The following is a 22,010-nucleotide window of genomic DNA, read 5'->3' as shown; positions in this document are numbered from 1 at the left end:
CAGGCTTGGAAAAATCTGTATGTAAATGGATAGAAAACTGGCTAAAAGATCGTATTCAGAGAGTAGTGGTTAACGATCCATACTCTGAATGGTCTGGGGTTGTCAGTGGTGTACCCCAAGGTTCAGTGTTGGGACCCTTACTTTTTAATATATTTATAAACAATATAGAGTCTGGGATTAAAAATCCCATTTCAGTCTTTGCAGATGACACCAAGCTGTGCAGTGGAATAACGTCCTTACAGGATGTCTCCAACTTACAAGCCAACCTCAATGCTCTGTTTAATTGGGCAACTATGTGGCAAATGAGGTTTAATGTTGATAAATGTAAGGTTATGCACTTGGGGGCTAAGAATATGCATGCATCATACATACTAGGGGGGGTACAACTGGGGGAATCAATGGTGGTGAAGGATCTGGGAGTTCTGGTAGATCACAAGCTTAATAATGACATGCAATGCCAAGCTGCGGTTTCTAAAGCGAGCAAAATCCTCTTGTATTAAGAGGTATAGACTCCAGAGAGAGAGATATCATATTACCCCAGTACAAATCATTGGTAACACCTCATCTGGAATATACAGTTCAGTTTTGGGCACCAATTCACAAAAAGAAAATTGGGGATCTGGAGAAAGTACAGAGAAGGGCAACCAAACTGATAAGAGGCATTGAGAAGCTCCGCTATGAGGAAAGATTAGAGGAACTGAATTTATTGTGTATAGAAAACCTTCAGCGCAATGAAAAGCTCATAAATAAATGTGCAGCTAGCATATAATATGTTCCCACTTAAAATGAAGAAAATGCAGCGCAACAATAAATAAATAATTATAATAGTGCTTACAGTCTTAAATGTGCATGTGTGATGATCAATATACTGTGCTCATGAGGGTCAATATATGCTACTCATGATATCTTCCAATGCATACTTATAAACTCCCATAGAGACTGCATATAACCAGTGCTATAAATATACCACAGTACACACAAATACAAAAAAATCTTTAATAGTGATCTGTCTTTTTTTTTTTTCTGTTTTTAATCCTAAATCACATCACGTGGACCTGTGTGGTACACTTCCTGTATACCGTGATACAAATACACCAACAAAAAGTATCGACTGGATACAGTCTCTATAGTGGTGGACTGTCCCTTTTTTAAATCCGCTGTACTATAAGTCAACCAGTGTACTCACACTGCTGCATAAATGTGTGCGGTGCTCCTGTGTCACCCCTTAGTGCTCTTCCACCTCCAACACACTATTGCGCTCATCTCCAAGTTTGACCCATAATGACAGGTCAAACTGCACTTTTCCCTTTAACTCGGGAGGGTATAATGGTACACAGATCTTCACCACTGTTTGCCAGCACTTTTAAGCCGATCTGGATCGCTCCATATCCATGTAAATAAAAGGCTCAATATAGTGTAGTATTTCTGCTAAAATCATCCTTTATTAAAACGATATATGTTCAACTCACATTAAACTTTGTCCTCCTGGGACACTACTGGGTTAAAAACTCACTATACAGTGTTTTCTGCCAGATGTATATGAAAATCCCTCTTTCAAAATGGCGGCACGTGGACTATCGGTTAACAGCTTGACGTAATCGGCGTACCCTACGCGTTACGTAATAACACGTGACTTCAGAAGTACTGATGTAACGCGCAGGGTAAGCCGACGCCACGTGCCGCCATTTTGAAAGAGGAATTTCTATATACATCTGGCAGAAAACCCTGTATAATGAGTTTTTTTAATTCTGTAGTGTCCCAGGAGAACATATTTTAATGAGGACATTTTTTTACTGGATATGTTTTTTAGCAAAAATTGAAAAAAAAAGGTTTTTTTTTCAAAATTGTTTGGTCTTTTTTTGTTTATAGTGAAAAAAATAAAAACCGCACAGGTGATCAAATACCACCGAAAGAAAGCTCTATTTGTGGGAAAAAAGGACATAAACTTCATTTATGTACAGCATTGCATGACCGCACAATTGCCAGTTAAAATAACGCAGCACCGTATTGCAAAAAATGGCCTGGTCAGGAAGGGGGGGCATATCCTCTGGAGGGCAAGTGGTTAAGGCATTTCCTGACCTGAATCAGTCAAAATCATAACATTCTTGGATTCCAGACAGTAAAGAGATAAAAAGCTGTGAGATTAAAGTAGGGCTTAAACTGATGCTTTCTGTGGTTTTTATATTTACGTGGGTCAATCCTATAATAGAGGGTAAACTCACGAAAAAGGATTCTTTAAGCTCTTGTGTAAATTCAGGCTATGCCAAGCCCGGGTTCACAAAGAAGCAGTGGGGAAACCACATGAGATTTGGACAGGAATCACATTCCTGTTTAAATCGCATGCTATTCTTTGTGGTAGAATTTGCTTCCATACATTTTGTATTTGACGCAAATTGCATCGTTAAATGTATTGAAAGCATTTTCACAAGTAAGAGCACTCCTAAAAATACTCAGTATACCAGTATCGGTGCATCTCTAGTGCCAGCCCAAATATTTTTACTACACTAGAAAATGTTTAGCTGTGACATACAGTAGCTGTTACAAATGGAAATTGCACCACCATGGGACTGTCTAATCAGAAGCCGTCTAGCCCGTGCTGTCATCCCTGCAAGGAGAGAAAAGAAAGCTGCTTCACAGGTCTGGGGATTTGAAATCCCAGTGGCTTTATCTCTTCTCCTTGCGGGGATGACAGTACGGCTAGACACTGTGGTGGTGCTGACCAATCAAAAGCCATGTAACCTGTTTTGTCATCCCTGCACTGAGAGGAGAGAGAGCCACAGGGATTTAAAATCCCCAGCTTTCCCTCCTTTGACAGCATAGGATTGGTGCAGGGAGGTTTCCTGCACTGCTGTTGTGTGAACTCGGGCTATGACAAGCCTGGGTTCACACGGGAGCTGTGGAGACACCACATGCGATTTGGTAAGGAGACTCATCCCTGTTCAAATTGCCTGCTAACTTTGTGGTGCAATTTGCTTCCATACATTTTGTATTGTACTGCAAAGTATCCGTTTCACGTATTGGGAGCATTTTCACGAGTATTCATGAAAATGCTCGGTATCATCACCAATACAGGTATCTGTGCATTCCTATCACCAGCCCAAATATTTAAACTACACTTGAAAGCGTTTAGCTGCGACATACAGTAGTCGTTACTTTTCTGAGATCAGTCACAAATGCTGTTATCTGCAGATATTATAGGGCAACTCCGGCTCCCTAAACCCATAGTGGCATGTCGACGTCCCCAGCTGTGTTTTTATGTTTTATTAGTTACCTTTAACTGAAGTTTCACTGCTGGGTCCTCTTTTTCTTCAGGCTTCTGCTGGTGGTTGGAGGTCCTGAATGTTGCAGAGTGTGACACTGACATAATGATATCTGCACCATTCCTGGCATTCATACATAGTAAGTGCAAGGAGCCATGTTCAGGGATGTCATAGCCAGGATTCCCTGCACTCACCCACAGCTCACGATTGAGACTGACTTTTTTTTAATTTAGTCTAATTTAAAACCTGCAATTTGCCAGTAACATGACCTATCAGAGTAAAGCTGCTTTACAGAAGAGCCCTTGAGGTATCAATAGGGACAGTGGGGTTGATTTACTGAAGGCAAAGAGAATGTTCACCTTGCTAGAGAATTTGCAATTTGCAAAGCAGTTTTGCCTTAGCTTAGTAAATACGGTGAAGATTCACATTGCAAAGAATATCCAATCGCATGGTAAATTAAAAAAGCAGTATTTTGCATGGACACGATTGGGTGATAGAAGTCAGTAGAGCTTCACCATATTCACTAAGCTTAGGGAAAATGCCCTTACTAAGTGCAACAGTTCTTGCAAAGTGAACAGCTTTGTTGTCTTTAGTAAAGCAACAGTCTTTATTGTTGTTCACAAGTGTGGAAGCCCATGTCTTCATTGTCTAAGTATGTTTGCCTATACATTGGACTGACAACCACTAGCTTTACATGCAGGGTAACACTATTCAGTAGTTTGGAAATTCAGTTCAGGGACTGTCAGTGCCTGTAAGCACATCCTTTTTATTGTCCATATAACTTCCATAGATAAGATGCTCTTGCATCTAATTTTAAACATTTACAGACTTATAATTAGTTCCTTCACATGGCTGGGTACCCATTTTCAGCGTTGTTTATTCTTCCTTCTCTAAGTTTGCCCTGTTCTAAGGGGCATTTAAACAAATGATCTATGTTTAATTGTCCCATTTCTTTTATAGCGTCTATTGTTCGAAACATAAAGATATAAAAAAGGACAGCGATACTGCACAAGGTATGTTTGTTTTCAGTTTATATGGACAGCCGTAAGCTATAAATTTGGAAATTCTGCATTTTGTAGAATATGATAATATTTGCCACCACCAAATTACCCCAACCCCCCCCCCCCCCCCCCCAAACACACTTATTATTTAACCGCGCTGCCCTTTAGCAGAAATACTGCTACAGGGCAATATCTTTGATCAGATCAGTACTATACCAGTGTTCACATTAATATAGTGTCCCCCAAAAACACAATGTTAGCAGGATCAGCCCCTATGTCTGCTAGCACCTGCATTTAGCCCCTACGTTTACCTCCCTCTTCTCCCCCAGCAAGTGCAGTGTCCTTAGATCACGGTCACTTGTTACATTGCACAAGAAATCGCAGTGTTCACAGAATCAGGCCTGATCTCTGTTAGCACTTGCCAGTAAATTTTTGTTGTAGCGGTTCAAGCAGTCTGACAGCCAGGTGCTCTCTTTTTTCCTGTGAGTCGCACTAGGTACCTATAAATTTAGTCACCAAAATGTCCAACGAAAGGTACTCTAGTGAAGAGGCCTGCAGGAGTCTGAGCATGTCAGGTGAGAGCTAAGGCGAAGACTCCCTGACACTATCAGCCTCAGAATATGATCCGGTAGACAGCAGCAGCACCCTGACAGATGGCTCAGACAATGGAAAAGAGCTCCCTGCTAAGATCAGATCAGATACCCGAACCCTGTTCCCAGGTTGCTGAGATGTTGATCGCATGATGACTCTCCTATGCAGCAGAGTGCCAATACTAGTGCCACTCTACCTTTTGGTGAACTGGCGAGCACCAGCAGCCTAGTACATCCTGGTCTTTCACATACCAGCACTGCAGTATCACTTGGTGACGTGGCGAATCCCATAAGTGCAGTACATGCTGGTGCAGTGGTGAGCACAAGTATTGTCCCGCAACCACCAAGAATTCGCACACAGGCCCGTAGAGTCTCTAGTGTCCTTCCAGAAGTGCTTGCAAATCCCGATTGGCAGCCCACAAATTCTGCAGCACCCTTACTTCCCCCATTCACTGCCCAACCCGGAATTCAGGTGGAAACAGCAAATTTAACTACTCCCCTTGATTTTTTTGGAGCTGTTTTTCACAGAAGATCTGTATGCATTGATTGTGCATCAAAGCAATTTATATGCGCAACAATTTATTGCTGCCAACTCAAATTTAAACCTTGCCAGACCATTCGCATGGAAACCCATTACGGTTTCCGGATTTAAAGTTTTTTTGGGCCTAACCCTCAACATGGGCATTACAAAAAAAAAAAATGAATTGCGGTTGTATTTGTCCACAGACCCAATTCATCATATGCCAGTGTTCTCAGCTGCCATGGCCAGGCTTTGATATGAGAGTATAATGTGTTTTATGCATTTCAACGACAACACACTCTGTCATCCTCGGAGTGACTCTGAATTTGGCCGGCTCCACAAAATTCGGCCCCTCGTAAATCATTTTAACCAAAAATTTGCAGATGTCTATACTCCCCAGCAAAACATCTGCATTAATGAGTCCCTCATTAATTTTTCTGGTCGCCTTGCATTCAAATAATTTCTCTCCAGCAAACGTGCCAGATATGGCTCAAGATGTATAAGACCTGTGAGAGGGCAACAGGCTATAGATATACGTTTCGGTTTTACGAGGAAAAAGAGAGTCACGTGTAGCCCCCGGGATTCCCAGACTACATGGGGAGCAGTGGCAAGATAGTTTGGGACTTGGTGTCATCCTTTTTACATAAGGGGTACCACTTATACGTGGACAATTTTTATTCAAGCATGTCACTATTTAGACATTTGTACAATCTTGGAATTGGCGCATGTGGCACCGTGTGACCTAATCGCCGGGGCATCCCCCGACAGCTTGTAAATACCTGTCTTAAGGGGAAAAAGCCTCCTTGAGAAATGAGGAATTGCTCATAGTGAAGTGCAAGGACAAATGGGATGTTTTCGTCCTGTCTTCCATTCACACAGACACGACCATCCAAATTGCCATGGCAGCTGGTGTTGTTGAAGCCCCTCTGTGTCCACAACTATAACATTAACATGGGAGGGGTGGACTTCAACAACCAGATGATAAAGCCGTACTTAGTTTCCCAAAAAGCCAGATGCTGGTACAAAAAAGTGTCTGTTTTATTTATTTCAGTTGGCTCTGTATAATGCTTTTGTGCTTTTAAAAAGCAACTGGACGAAGTGGATCCTTCCTAAAATACCAGGAAGAGATCATCATGGCCGTTTTGTATCCAGAAGGTGTTGTAGCCCAAACCCCCAACCCAGATGCAGTTAGCTGGCTGCATGAGAGGCATTTTCCCAATGCCATTCCTGGTACCCCAACCCAAAGGACACCCCAAAAAAAGATGTTGTGTCTGTAGCAGACTTGGAAATAGGCATGACACCCACTTTGTTTGTCCCTTCTGTCCTGGCCAACCTGGTCTTTGCCTCAAGGACTGCTTCCGTCACTACCACACACTAGTGGAGTATTAGTATAGGATACAGCACGGCACAGTTCAGGGCACATATTTACACAGGGTCTTGAAAGAGGTAGTCAGGAAACTGGATATTGCATTTGGAGAAACCCCACAATCTGTTTTAAAAAGTTAAAGTTTAAAAAAACAAAAATGAAAAGTATGAACCCCCCCCCAAAATTAAAAATGTCAAAAGCCAAAAATAGTTATAGTTTTTTGTTGTTGTTACTGTTCTACTGTTACAATTTTACTGTTTTTATTTTGTTAACCATTGTTGTTTTCTTTTCAGGAATGCCATTCAGCTGCAGCACCGACCTGTTTATTCTGACAGCAACAGGAACTTGTTCTCAGAATATACATATGTAGGTGTGTGCAGTGCTGTTGGATAAGATTTCTCATCCGCCATTAAAAAAAAGAGCATATATGCCAAAGCATGGGGACCTGGGGTGGCCAGTGGGTGGATGGCCCCTATGCTTCGGCATATATATTTTATGGCACATTTTATGTGTGCCCACCATTAGAAGTCGGTGGATGCAGGGCTGTATATTCTAATGGTGGGCATACCACACACATTTTCTGGCAGAGATTTCTTCTCTTTTTTTCATTCAGTCCACAGGCTGCAAAAAAAATATACACCAAACAAGGATCAGCGATTGTACTGGTACATCACTGGACTTTGTGGTTATACCTGGATGATGCCTGTAGCTGCAGTCATCATCCTGGTATCGTTTTTTTTCAGCTGGCGATCGGCTTTCATGTAAAATACTAGTGGCTAATTTAGCTGCTGGATTGCTTTTACAAGCAGCAGGAGATGATGCCCACCCTCCCCCGCTGCCTTCCAAGGCCTTCTTGGGCAGTCCTGTGCTATCGGGGGAACCTGAGAATGCAGCCGGTGTTTCTGCAAGCTAACCATAGAGCTGATTAGAGACCGGAATGGTGCCAATCATCTCTATAGTCGTAGAAATCGGAAGCTACTAGCATTTCATCACTTCAGTTTCACATGATATAAACCGTGCCATTTGTAAATTGGGAAAGCATCTGATCACACCGATCTTGGTTTGATTAGATAATGTAAGGGCAGAGGAGATATCTAGAGTCTGATAGACCCCAGATTTCTTAAAAAAGAATATATGGCAATGCCCATTGAAGTTATAGGGGATATTTGCATTCCCTGTGATTAGCATTAAAAGTGATGACAAATTTTAAAGTCTTAACAGTCTCCAGGAATACTGTGACTTTAAATTTTGTTTGGGTCAAGCTGACTCAAATGAACTATTTAAAGTCATGCGGGGGGGGGGGTTATTTACTAAAACTGTATGGTGTGAAATCTGGTGCAGCTCTGCATAGAAACCAATCCGCTTCCAGGTTTTATTATCGAAGCTTAACTGAACAAGCTGAAGTTAGAAGCTGAATGGCTACCATACCAGATTCTGAGTGCTCCAAATTTAGTAAATCTCTCCCTTAGCATTCCTGTAGTAATGTTTTTGACATATCCAACACTTTCTTATTTCCATCTCAGATGGTCATCGATATTTATAATAATCTTAATTGGTGCCTAGCTTGGTGACCGCATATTGGTGATTGATATTATAGGAATTGCCAGTGGTTAGTTGGTTGCTACTACAGTAGGCTAATGGCAGTACTTTTGATTTTGTTGTCATGATAAACATGTTTTTGTTATAATAACTAATTTTTTTAGGTTTGTCATGTAAAAAGCTTTGCACTTTTAACCAGAAATGTTTTACACTCTTTCAGAAACTGAAAGATCCAGAACATCTGATGGTCCATCCACATCATATGACAACGAAATGCTGGTAAAAATCACTGCAGTGGTCAGTTTTTTCACCTTTTTAACCACTTCCCGTCCGGGCGTTGTATATAAATGGCCGGACGCTGGCAGTGCAGGGTCCGGTGGCCGTTTATAAACGGCCTCCACGCCCCCTGCTTATGCGCACTCCCTGGGAGCGCTCAGCACCGCAATACGGTGCCCGCTGTGTCCTCTGGACACAGTGGAACACCGATCGTCGGACAGGACCGTGCGAGGTCCCGATCATGTGATCACTGATTAGCCAATCAGTGATCACATGCAGAGTAGTAAGCAAGATGTCACTTCTGACATCATTGCTTACTGCGTGTGAAATCTGTGAATGATCACAGAGGTCACATGGTACAAGGCTATTCACAACAACCTTGTACCATGTGATAAGCTGTGACCAATCACAGCTCACACAGTAGTTCTCACTGGCTGCAAGAATGCAGCCAGAGAGAAGGAGAAATGATTGCTTTTACAGCCTTTTATAGGTGTAAAAAAAAAAACTCATCACCCCGACAAGTAGTACAGAACTGCTAGGGTGACAGTATGTAAAAAAACAAAACAAAAAAAACCCCATAAATAATAATATAAAAATGTAAAAAAAAATGTTTAAAAATGATAATTTTTGGTTATAAACTAATTTTGAGTTTTTTTTTTTTTACTAAAAAGATAACGGAATACATTTTGGCCAAGATTTATGATGAAATATTATTTATTTGCAACATTTTAGAAGAAAAACACTTTTTTAAAAATTTTTGGACATTTCATTTACATAGCAAAAAAAATAAAAATCCCAGTGGTGAATAAATACCACCAAAATAAAGCTTTCTGTCTCAAAAAAATGCTAAAAAATTCATATGGGTACAATGTTGCATGATCGCGCAATTGTCATTCAAAGTGTGATGGCGCTGAAAGCTGAAAATTGGCCTGGACAAGAAGGGGGTAAAAGTGTCCGGACTGGAAGTGGTTAAAGCAGAACTAAGGGTTTTTTGTTTTTTTTATGCAAACATTATAAAATTGCAAGATAAAAATAGTGCATGCATACTTGCAAAAAATTAGGGGAAGTTATCAAAACTGGAGCAGTCAGAATCTGGAGCAGTTGTGCATGACATCCAATCAGCTTCTATCTTCATCTTGTCCAGTTAAGCTTTGAAAATGAAAGAAGCCGATTGGTTATCATGCACAGCTGTTCCAGATTCAGGATGGCCCTGTTTTGATAAATTGCCCTCTGTGTATCTTGTGGCTTCTTCAGATGGTCTCTCGCCAATTGCCCAGGCTTAGTGCAAGACCTGAGATTCTCTATGACCTCCTGGCTATAGCCACTCGTCCTGCACAGCTCAGAGGTTATAGGCTTTCCACATCACCCTCTTACATAGCTACAGAGTTATTCAGCTTGAAAAAGACACACGTCCATCCTGTTCAACCAATAGGAAACATAAATAAATGAAAACCTCCATATACACAATCCTATTTCTACAGTTGATCCGAAGAGAGGCAAAAAGGCCATATGACGCATGGTCTAATGTGCTCCAGCAGGAAAAAATATGCTTCGTGTTCCCCCAGGAAGCAATCAGATCATCCTTGGAGCAACACTCTTTTGTGTTTATTACCTATAAATGTTGATATCCTGTTACATTTTGTGAATTTAGGAACAAGTGCAACTCAGCTGGCTAAAACTACTTCTACCATTCGACCACAGGTAGGGGATCAGTAGAGTGTGAACACATCCCTGCTTTGTCGACCCTCTAGGGATCATTAAATGGTGGACCCTGGTCGGGGTCATTGTGCCATCTGGACTGCTGCGGTCGCACCACTTAGTTGGTTCTTCCCTTCAGCCTGTGCTGCTGTCATCCTTACAGCTGGAGTGGAAAGCTGGAGGCAGCATATCTCTGGACGGAGGGCGGAAGAGGGAGCTGCCTCAGGTAACCTTTTAAGTTAACCAGCAGGTGATTGGTTGCTAGGATGCAGGGTGGTCCAAGCAAGCAATCATTTGCTTATTAGTTTGAAAAGTTAACTTGGCAGCTCCCGTCCTCCATCCTGAACTTTTTTTTTTTTTTTCTATTTAACCACCCTCCAGAGGATTTACCCCTTTTCCTGACCAGGCCATTTTTTGCGATACGGCACTGCTTTACTTTAACTGACAATTGCGTGGTCATGGAATGCTGCACGAAATGAAATTTATGTCCTTTTTCCCCACAAATAGAGCTTTCTTTCGGTGGTATTTGATCACCTGTGCGGTTTTTATTTTTTGCGCTATAAATAAACACCGACAATTTTGAAAAAAAATAAGTATTTTTGACTTTTTGCTATAACACATATCCATTAAAAAATTGTAAAAAATCAAATTTCTTCATAAATTTAGCCAAAAATGTATTCATCTACATGTCTTTGCTAAAACAAAATCCCAATACATGTAAATTAAGTGGTTTACGGGAAAGGTATAGTGTTTACAAATGGTTAGTATATATACTGGATTTTTTTTTTTTTTAATACTAGTAATGGCGTCAATCAGCGACTTATAGCAGGACTGTGGCGGGCATTCTGACACTGGGTGGGAACTAACTGCCACTGACATCCCAATGACACTAATGCAGTGATCAGTGCTAATACAAAGCATTGACGCTGTACTAATGACACTGGGCAGGAAGGGGTTAACATCTGGGGCAATCAAAGGGTTAACTGTGTGTGTTTTACTTGGGAAACATGCTGCTGTGTATTTCTCTGCTGTGCAGAAATAGAAAGCCGCATGTTATTGCTGTCAGGACAGAGACCTGTGTTGTTTACACACCGATCTCTCCGCTGTTACTGTTTCTCGGCGATTGCCAGGTACCAGTGGAGAATCTCCTGCCGGGACCCGGTGATTGACATCTGTAGCCGCCAATGGTGGCGCAGGTAGGGTGTCGTGTGCGTGTCCCCTACCTGGAAATGCAAATCTTGTATATATACATGACTTTGCGCAGCCCTGTAGCAGTATTTGTTATAGGGTGGAGGGCAACTGGTTAAATCATACTTATCTACCGTGTTTCCCCAAAAATAAGACATACCCATAAAATAAGCCGTAGCAGGAATTCTAAGCATTTCGCAATATAAGCCATACCCCAAATATAAGACATAGTGATGGACGGGCAGCCCTTCTCATCTCCCCCATTGTGACAGCTGCTATCTCGGAGGTGAACAGAGAGGTTACGGGCAGCCCCATCAATAAGGTCAGCACCCGGTCATTCTGTGCGTGCTGCAAGCTGATTCATAGAGGGAGACAGTGAAGAGGTAGAAAGTGAAAGTTAAAAGTCTCCTCAGTGAAGTGAGGAGCAGGACACTCTGCTTTAGGTACCGTATTGTGTGTCCTCGGGGAAGAAGTAAAGCTGTGCCTGCTGTTTTACTCAGCACTGTGGGTCTCTCTCCCCCAGCACCAACCAGCAACAGTCTGTGGGTCTCTCTCACCCCCCACAAACACCAGTAAAGCTACTGCTCCCCATACTTACCATACGTACCATACTTAATAAAAATAAGACATCCCCTGAAAATAAGCCATAGTGTGTCTTCTTGAGATAAAATAAATATAAGACAGTGTCTTATTTACGGGGAAACAAGGTAGGTGGATGCAGCATCGGCTCTATGGTTGAGAACTTGGCGGTCACATGACCTCTGATTGCTAAGTTCTTACAGCTGCTTTAAAGTCAGGATCTTTCCCCAGCTTGGACCGGCTGAGTGATGTCAGCTGACAGCAGGTATCACTCCATTGTCAACTGAAACCGGGTCACAGGAGTGTAGAGTGTCGAACGAACTGCATTCCTGTGATCCACAGAAGTACAGCCAAAATCACTTTGGCTGTACTTCTCCTTTAAACTTCATTTGTCACATGTTTAATTCAATAATGCATTAAGTTCGGCCTGTAAGTTCTAGACTTCCTGTAAGGATGTTATTCCACTACATAGCCTGATGTCATCTGCAAACACTGAAATGGTACTGTTAATCCAAAGCTCTATATCCTTTATAAATAAAGAGTAAGGGTCCCAGCACTGAACCTTGGGGTACATCACCAATAACCTTCGACCATTTAGAATATGAATCATTATCACTACTCTTCTTCTTTTTTTGTCTTTTTTTTTTTTTTCTTCAGTCTTTTATCAAGCTTTCTATCCATTAAAAACAGAATATTCTAAGCCTGTATACTTTACCTTCTTCAGGACCGCCCACACCCACTTTGTACTGCAGATGGGCAGCTTTTACAGGCACAGCAATGCACCTGTACGTTGCTGGCCTCTTTCGGGTACAGGGCGCTGTGATTAGACACAGCAGAATTTTGTCAACAGGTCCCAGCTAACGATTCATGGCCAGGACCTGCTGATTGGCTGTGTTCAGTCACAGGCAAGACAAATAACACAGGGCTCTGTACAATGGGATCAGTCTCTTCATCTGAAGGCAAAGCAGGAAGGAGGAACAAAGAGCTTTTTAGTAAAAAGCACATAATACTCACATTAACACTTGTTAGACACACACTTAACCCCTTGATTACCCTGAGATGTTAATCCCGTCCCAGTAAGTGTCAGTACAGTGACAGTGTATAGTATTATCACTGATCAGTGATGTCCTGTCAGTCAGTTCCCACCCAGTATATATACACCATAGTTTTCAGATGCTATAACTTTCACACAAATTAATCAATACCTGTAGGTAAAGACTTGGATCCCTTTGCACCAATCCAGTGGTACCACACCAGTGATTAAAGTGCCTCTAAAAATTAGAATCCATGGCTTTGTAATAACAGACCTCAACTCTTTGAGGACACTTGGGTGTATGCCAACTGGTCCAGGTGCTTTATTCACCTTTATTTTATCAAAAATATTAATTTGATCGGAGTTCTTTCAGGGATGTGTCAATACTATCTCTATTATGGAGTTAAGCTCCCCCTTTTTTCCTTTGTATACACAGAGCTTAAGAAGGTATTTAAAAAATTTGCCTCCTCTTTGTCCCCGGTCACAAACTCAGAGCTGACCTTTTTACTGTTAATATATATTAAGAATATTTGGGGAGTTTGTTCTGCAATCTGTCATCGTTTTGAATTTTTGTTACCTTGATTTCCTCTTTATATATTCTGTTTTATTTTTGAAACAATTAAATGATAATGTTCATTCATTTTTTAGATTTTTTTAAACTTTGCACATGAGCCACATAGATTACATTTTTAGCCTTTTAAATGTGTTGCCGGTGGGAATATATTTTGCAGTGTGTTTTGCATACAAAGTGAAGCATTTTTCCCATTTCTGTTTTGTCTTCTTTCATGACAATATTCTCTCCCAGTCTGAATTTTGAGGATCATACCTCTGCTTTAGAAAATGTAGCCTTGTAAGATTAGGTGATTTTTATCTTTTTAGTCTGTGCTTGTTGTTTACAGCTTACATTAAATTAAATCATGTTATGGTCACTGCTACTCCAGATGTTCTTTTTCTGTATGAACATTAGTAATATAATCTGCAGATTTAGGACTACCTGGTCCAGCAGAGCATCATTTCTAGTAGGGGCATCTATAAACTATGACATAAAACTGTTTTGTAAGAGGTCTAAAAATGTACATCCTTTTACTGTTCCAGCAGTGCCATTGCGCCAGTCGATTTCAGAGTAGTTAAAACCCACCATCATTCTCACTGCCCCAGCCCTTGGTATCTGTGCCAGGAGCTGAGTCTCCACCTCCTCATTAACACTGTTGTGGTCTGTAACAAAATTCAATAATTAACCGGTTTAGTGCCGCCCTATAGCAGAAATACTGCTACAGGGCGGCAGCGATGTGAAATATCACGTGTGTGTATGTATGTATATGTATATGTATATGTGTGTGTGTGTGTGTGTATATATATATATGTATATGTGTGTGTGTGTATATATATATATATATATATATATATATATGTGTGTGTGTGTGTATATATATATATATGTATATGTGTGTGTGTGTATATATATATATATATATATGTGTGTGTGTGTGTATATATATATATATATATATATATATATATATATAATGATTTTACATTTCCGGGTAGAGGGTGCACGCCCTACCTGCGCTGCCATTTGCGGCCTCGGCTGTCAATCTCCGGGTCCCGGCCGGTGATTACTCGCCGGCACCCATTGATAGCTGAGGATCTCCGATGGGGGGGGAGAACCGTTTGTTAACAAAACAGTTCTCTCCCCTGTCAGCTCCTGCACACTGCTTTGCATGGCTGTGCATAGCACAGCCATGCAAAGCAATGTGCTTAGAGTGAACCAGAAACACAGCCCAGATAGTAAAATGGCACACAGTTAACCCTTTCATCACCCCATATGTTAACCCCTTCCTGCTCAGTTCCATTAGCACAGTGCAGTGCTTTTTTTCTTTTTTTTTAGCACTGATCACTGTATTGGTGTCACTGGGGTTGTCAGTGGTACCAAGTCAGTTCCCCCCGTGTCAGAATTCCCACCGTAGTCCCGCTATAAGTCGCTAATTACTAGTAAAAAAAAAAGCCCAGTATATATACCACCATTTGTAAACGCTATAACTTTCACGTAAACCAATTAACTTGCACGTATTGGCAGTTTTTTGTAGCAAAGACATGTAGCAGAATACATTTTTAAATTTATGAAACAATTAGATTTTTTTTTAATTTTTACTGGACATGTTTAATAGCAAAAAGTCAAAAATCTGTTTTGTTTTTTTTTCCTTCTTAAAATTGTCACTTTTTTTTAGCGCAAAAAATAAAAACCACACAGGCGAACGAATACCACCGAAAGCTCTATTCGTTGGGAAAAGAAAGGACGCAAATTTCATTTGGGTTCAGGGTTGCATGACTGCGCAATTGTCTTCTAAAGTTATGCAGCGCCGTAATGCAAAAAATGGCCTCTGGAAGGGGGGGGGGGGGTGTAAATCCTCTGGAGGGCAAGTGGTTAAAGTGGAACTTCACTGCATCACAAACCAAAAACACTGTTTAATTATTTTTTTAATATTTAAAGCAAACTCCCCTATCCATCCACTTTGTTTTGTTGAGGAATCATATTAAAAACAACCCCGCCTAGCATTTTTGGCTGTGGCCATCTTGAGTAAGAGCAGAAGATTCATGTAGCATTTACATCTTGGAATCCATCTGCATGCTCAGGCATGCAGGCAGGAGGGTGTACTTCGCTAAGAAATCTCCTTATTCCCTTCTGAAGACTTCTGAGATGTATGACATCATTTGCTAGGCATGGAAAGCCGGATGTAACTGCTGAAATATAAATTTAACCACTTGCCCTCCTAAAGAATTTATTCCCCCCCCTTCCTGACCAGGCCTTTTTTTGTGTTACGGCGCTGTTACTTTAACTGACAATTGCACGGTCATGTAACGCTGCACCCAAATGAAATTTACGTCCTTTTTTCTCACAAATTGAGCATTCTTTCGGTGGTATTTGATCACCTTTTACGGGTTTTTATTTTTTTTTTTTGCGTTTTATATAGAAAAAAAAGGAAAACCAACAATTTAGAGAAAAAAAAAAATATTTTTGACTTTTTGAGTTTTAGTCCAGTAAAAAAAAATCTGATTTTGTCATAAATGGCAAAATGTATTCTGTTACATGCTTTTGCTAAAAAATCTCAATACGAGTAAATTAATTGGTTTACGTGAAAGTTATAGCGTTTACAAATGGCGGTATATATACTGGTATGTTTTTTTTTTTCATTTGTAAAAGCTATAACTTTCACGTAAACCAATTAATTTACACGTATTGGGGTTTTTTTTTTAGCAAAGACATGTCGCAGAATGCATTTTGGCAGAAATTTATGACTAAATTTGATTTTTAATTTTTTTTTACTGGACATGTTTTATAGCAAAAAGTCCAAAATATTGTTTTTTTTTCCTCAAAATTGTCAACCTTTTTTTCTATAGCTTAAAAAATAAAAACCACACAGGCGATCAAATACCACCGAAAGAAAGCTCAATTTGTGGGGAAAAAAAAGGATGTAAATTTAATTTATGTACCGTATTGCATGACCGTGCAATTGTCCATTAAACTAGCGCAGCGCTGTATAGCAAAAAAATGGCGTAAATTGCAGTATCTATACCATAGTTTGTAGACGCTATAACTTTCACACACAGCAATCAATATACACTTATTGGGGTTTTTTTTTTACCAAAAACATGTAGCAGAATACATTTTGGCCTAAATTTATAACCAACTTTCAGTTTACTATTTATTTTTTATAAACATGTGGAACCAATGTAGCGCTACTCACTTAAATTAACATATACATGTGAACCAAAATACCTAATGAATAAATAAAAAATTTATATCCACTAATGTGAAATCATGCACATAAAGCATATATGTGATACAAACTAATTAACTAAAGTGAACATAATCATATCATTAAAGAATATTACGTGCTCATTGTGAATGTGTGTGTGTGTATGTATGTATGTGTGTGTGTGTGTATATATATATATATATATATATATATATATATATATATATATATATATATATATATACATATTACACACAACAACAATGTGTATTAACACATATACATAAACCCCATAAAGTGAAGAAAATCAAAACATGCAAATATGTGAACTCTGTACATGCACCTAAACATAAAAAATTAATATTTCCGTGTATATAAAGTCCAAACATAAAAATGGTCGCACTCAGGTGAACACAAAACACTTGTGCTGATATTTGTGTATAAAAGTGAGTTGATAGTTGAACTCGTCCGAACAGCGGCTGAATCAGCCTCTCACCTTAAGGATTCGACCCTTGCGAGTCAAAGCATTTGTTAGGATCCCTCTCACAGATCCTCCAGGTAAGTATCACTCCAAACAACTGCTCACATTGTAATCTCCCCGCAGGGATCTGCACTTCAACACCGGCTCCTTTCTCCAAATAGGATTAAATGCTGCGCCAATCACTCATATGGAACATAAACACAAGCTTCCATTGTGTAATATGTTTATTACCAAGTGTCACAAACAATAGAAAGCGCACTTACATTAAAAATAGTGGTAACAGTTCAGGGCTCCAATCCCACGCTTTTGAATCTAATCTGCATGGGTGTACAAGGGTATACGCAGGTGTACCAAAATGGCCGCCACGCCGGAAATACGTCACTACGTTGGGCCGACGCGTTGCGTCAGTGTCACGTGACTTCCTCAGGGCCCTTCTTCAAAATGTTTGGCCTTTTTTTGTTTATAGCATGAAAAATAAAAAGCGCACAGGTGATCAAATACCACCGAAAGAAAGCTCTATTTATGTGAAAAAAAGGACGTAAACTTCATTTGGGTGCAGCATTGCATGACCGCGCAATTATCAGTTGAATTAGTGCAGCGCTGAGTAGCAAAAATAGGCCTGGTCATTAAGGGGGGTAAATCCTCTGGAGGTGAAGTGGTTAAGATCAATTTTACACATAAACAGACACCATCGCCCTTTTTGTTTTCCCCAGAAATAGAGCAAAGCTAGGAATATTAAGGGCCCAGTTGTCTGAAGCTTGGATGCTTCTTTATGTAAATGCTTTATTGGTACAAAATATAAGATACAGAATCCACAAAGTGCTAACGCATTTGGCCAAAGCCTTCCTCATAGGGTACAAAACATATAATAAAATCCACTATACTGTATATAATATAGTATATTAGAACAACCCATCTAATTACAGAGGGCAGTATTTAGCTTAATTAAAATAATTGCTATTAACTGGTTACAAGTGGAGAAGAGCAAGAAAGAAAGCAATCCAATTGGACAGGAATGCAAGAAACATACAAAAATATATTTATGAATGTTTCAAAATATCATTTGCATGAATGTCATATGCTATATAATCTATATTAATTCCATAATAAGAATAATGAAAATTACGTCATTTAAAAAAAAAATAAGACTCATCCATCCTCTTTAAATCATGCGTGACCACTCCCTCTTATTGATTTTTTTTTTTTTTTTTTTTAACCGCATTCTACTCCATTAAGAGGGGATAATATGTACCTCATTCTTCTCCAACAAGAGGTGTGGTGGATCCACACACTCAATACTAGGATCCTGCATGGTTTAAACAACAGGATGGATGTCAGTCTTAAAATTAAAAAAAAAAAAAAAAAAGGATTTTCATTATTTTAACCCGTTTTTTACCTCTCCACTTGGTAAAATTTTACCTTGTTCACAACTTGATTATGAGAGGCCTTGTGATCACAAATGAAGGTTATCAAGAGCGGAGATGGGACAGAGAGAATAAAGGGTTAACAATTAGTAGCGTCTAGATCCTGTTCCCGATCCAGAGTAAAGTTTTCATTTTGAAGGCACTACATATTCATTTTTCCACTAGCTAAAATGTTTTTGTTGAGGTTTGTTTTCTCAAAGGGTTTATTTTACTTGCTTCATGCTTTATGACTTCTGTGAATTAGGCAAAAATATTCCCAATAAAGCCACTGACACCAGTGAATACTTGACAGGGTTTTTGTTCTTGTTTCTGCTCAAGACTAAAGTGTAGGTGAGAGGCCACACGTTGCAGGAAAAGAGCCAAAAAATAAAATATATACACACACATTACAAGAGAGGTAGCGTGGAGAATTTGTTTTTTTGTGAGGGCCTGTGGCTGCCCAGACTCCCACCAGTCTTTGCAGTTCTATTAGAATTATGGTTAAGTAATGCTGCAGTCTAGCTTTAATAACAGAATAGAAGCGTTCTACCATGTTGCACCTGTTAGCACTGTGGTGGTGTTCTAATCTCTTGTTCTTTGAGGATTCTCCATGGTGATGGGGTCAAACACATGCCCACTTTTTTGCTCTGTCGCAGTTTTCATGGTAAATTTTTGTGTTTCTTAGCAGTTATTTTTTTACCTCACTTTGCAGAAATGTTCATACTGTAAAAAGCGTGGAGCTACTATTGACTGTAACATAGAAACCTGTAATAAAACGTACCATTATTTGTGTGTGGAAGAAGACGAAGGCGTTATAGACGTCAGTAGAGATGAGCAACATGTGTAAGTTACATTTATATTGTGTTAGTATGTTCTATACTGTTTGGAAAGCTTAGTTAGAGCAATTTATAGAAGTATAGGGGTTACAGTAAACATATCGCAAAGCCAACCAATTTATCCTGATGAAAAAAATAAATTGGCAGTGGTCAGCCTCAATGAAAGCTTAGTGAGAATAATTGATCACGTCTGCTACCTTTTTTTTCTTGCCGAAAATCCCTATTGGTCACTAAGACTATCTTATAAAAGGTACAATAGCCACTCCTGTGCAATAAGAAGGGCCAGGGACAAGGTTATTTTATTTTTTATCTGTTGGTTGTGCAACACTTTTTTAACCTATGTAACTAATATAAGAGGTATACATAACTTAGAATTGCCCATAAATGATGAAATTCTCTTACATCTACTTTAAAGGATAAGTTCACCTTTTTGACAAAAATAATAAATGCACATTTTTTTTTTTTTTTACAGGTAAAAAGATGTGCATTTATTATTTTTGTCTGCAGGAGCCTGGAAAGCATTACACCAGCGATCAGTAGATCACTGATGCAGTGCAGGTCTCCTGCAGACAGGATGTACGAGCAAGCAGATATTCTGACATTAAACTTCAATGAACTACCACGGCGTTCCACAGCACCGTGGTAGTTCATTGAAAAATACAAGGCCACAGCCGCTAAGGCTGCCAGGACTTGTAGGCACTCATTCACAGACAGGGGCGGACTGACCATTTGGAAACTCGGGCACTGCGTCAGTAGGGGGCCCCATGAGATGCCCCTGGTACCTTTTTCATAGGCTTTTTTGAGTTTGGGCAAGGACACAGGGGCCCCATGATCCCCTATTGCCCAGGGGCCCCATGAGTTGTCAGTCCGCCCCTGTTCACAGAACTCTACTGTGAATGAGTGACGCGGCTGTGTGGGCGGAGCCACGCACGGCCGAGCTGTTTTCAAATCTGACAGTACGGGGAGAAGACCTGCAGTGCATCAGTGATCTACTGATCGCTGGTGCAATGCTTTCCAGGATCCTACAGATACAACCAGCCTTTTGATGGCAACTATAATGCTGATACGGCCCGCGATGAAATGGAGTTTGACACCCCTGCTCTATAGTGTGTACTTGTCTCAAAAGCACTAAGTGTCATTCCTATCTGCTGCTTTGTTCCCCTGTTGTCAACATTAATCACTTTTCAACACAAGAAAAAAAATGGTGACCGGTGAGGGACCTCCAGCAGATTTACAGCCTCAGTTCTGTTCCTGTGAGCTGTATGAAGGGGGTGCCTCTCTTCCCTCCAATCAGCTCTCAGAGCTCTCCTCCTTGAGTTCTGCAGAGTGTAACTTCAGCTCTCTGCCCCCTTTTTTTCTGAACTCTCAGACCAACTTTATAGATGCAGCAACTTTGAATGTATGTAGACAAGAGAGGACCCCAGACAGACAGACAGATACAACTTATACAGGAGGTTTTGTTTCATCTCTGTATATCACCTGAAGATAGTCTGTTCACTTGGTATATGTAAGGGTTTACACTCACTTTTTAAGCTTTTAAAGACATACAAAATAGTTCCTTCCTTTTGGCTGGGCACCCATTTTCAGCATAATGTATTCTTCCTTCTCTAGGTTTGTCCTGTTCTAAGGTGGCATTTACATCAATGATCTATGTTTAATATTGTTTTTCTTTTGAAGTGTCTATTGTTTCAAACACGCTAAACATGCAAAAAAGGACAGCGATGCTCTACAAGGTATGTTTGTTTTCAGTTTGCATGATCAATCATAAGCTGTGATTTGGAAATTTAGCATTTTGTGGAATATGACCACATTTATCACCACCAAATCACCCACACATACTTTTTTAATTTCAAGGAAGCTACCAGTTTATTACAGAAGCTTGATTGTACTTTGTGTAAAACAGAAATTTGTAAAACATTTGTTGTGAAAATCACACATCTTTAAGTGTATGTATAGACAAAACTGTTCTTGTTTTGGATAGAATATGGAAGGGCTAAACCCTTGTCAATGTTTGTTTTTTGTTTGTTTTTTGATGTTGTTGTCTTTGTCTTGTTGGGGAGATTTCCCTTAACTACAAAGTGAATGGAAATCCCCTTTTAGACCATTTTCACTGGTACAAGAAGATTTTCTCTTCAGTGTCACTGGAACAGGAAGATCTGCCATCACATCTTATCCTGATGTGAAATGTTAAAGCCTAACTCGAGGAATACTATGACTTTAAATTGTCTGAGCTGGCCCAAACAAACTATTTGAAGTCATAGGGGTGGATTTACTAAAGGCAAATAGACTAGTGCAACTGCACTTGCAAAGTACACATTTTTCCCAAGAGCTTAGTTAATGCGGTAAAGCTTCACTTTGTAAAGAAAACCCAATCAGGTTAAAGGAAAATAAGAAAACAACAATTTTGCTTAAACATGATTGGCAGTTGGAAATCGGCAGAGCTTTATCACATTCATTAAGTTTTGGAGAAAATGAGTGCAAC

The 22,010-nt window shown here is 39.9% G+C and overlaps 1 protein-coding gene across 1 annotated transcript in view; it reads left to right on the top strand.

Annotated features, from left to right (window-relative positions):
* PHF11 (PHD finger protein 11) overlaps window positions 1-22,010 on the top strand; it is a gene marked incomplete at its 5' end in the record, with an annotated part of 75,037 nt that overhangs the window by 5,145 nt on the left and 47,882 nt on the right. Inside the window, 4 exons of the mRNA XM_089654377.1 lie at window positions 4,221-4,273; window positions 8,497-8,555; window positions 19,405-19,535; window positions 21,206-21,261. Of these exons, the coding sequence (XP_089510503.1) occupies window positions 4,221-4,273; window positions 8,497-8,555; window positions 19,405-19,535; window positions 21,206-21,261 (299 nt within the window). The remainder of the gene's footprint in view (window positions 1-4,220; window positions 4,274-8,496; window positions 8,556-19,404; window positions 19,536-21,205; window positions 21,262-22,010) is intronic.

The sequence above is a fragment of the Staurois parvus genome, unplaced genomic scaffold (genome assembly GCF_062004578.1).
Source record: "Staurois parvus isolate SC_StPar_1 unplaced genomic scaffold, SC_StPar_1.0 ptg000761l, whole genome shotgun sequence".
Lineage (NCBI taxonomy): Eukaryota > Metazoa > Chordata > Amphibia > Anura > Ranidae > Staurois > Staurois parvus.
Note: the sequence above shows the minus strand (reverse complement) of the source record. Positions and strands in the feature narration are given on the sequence as shown.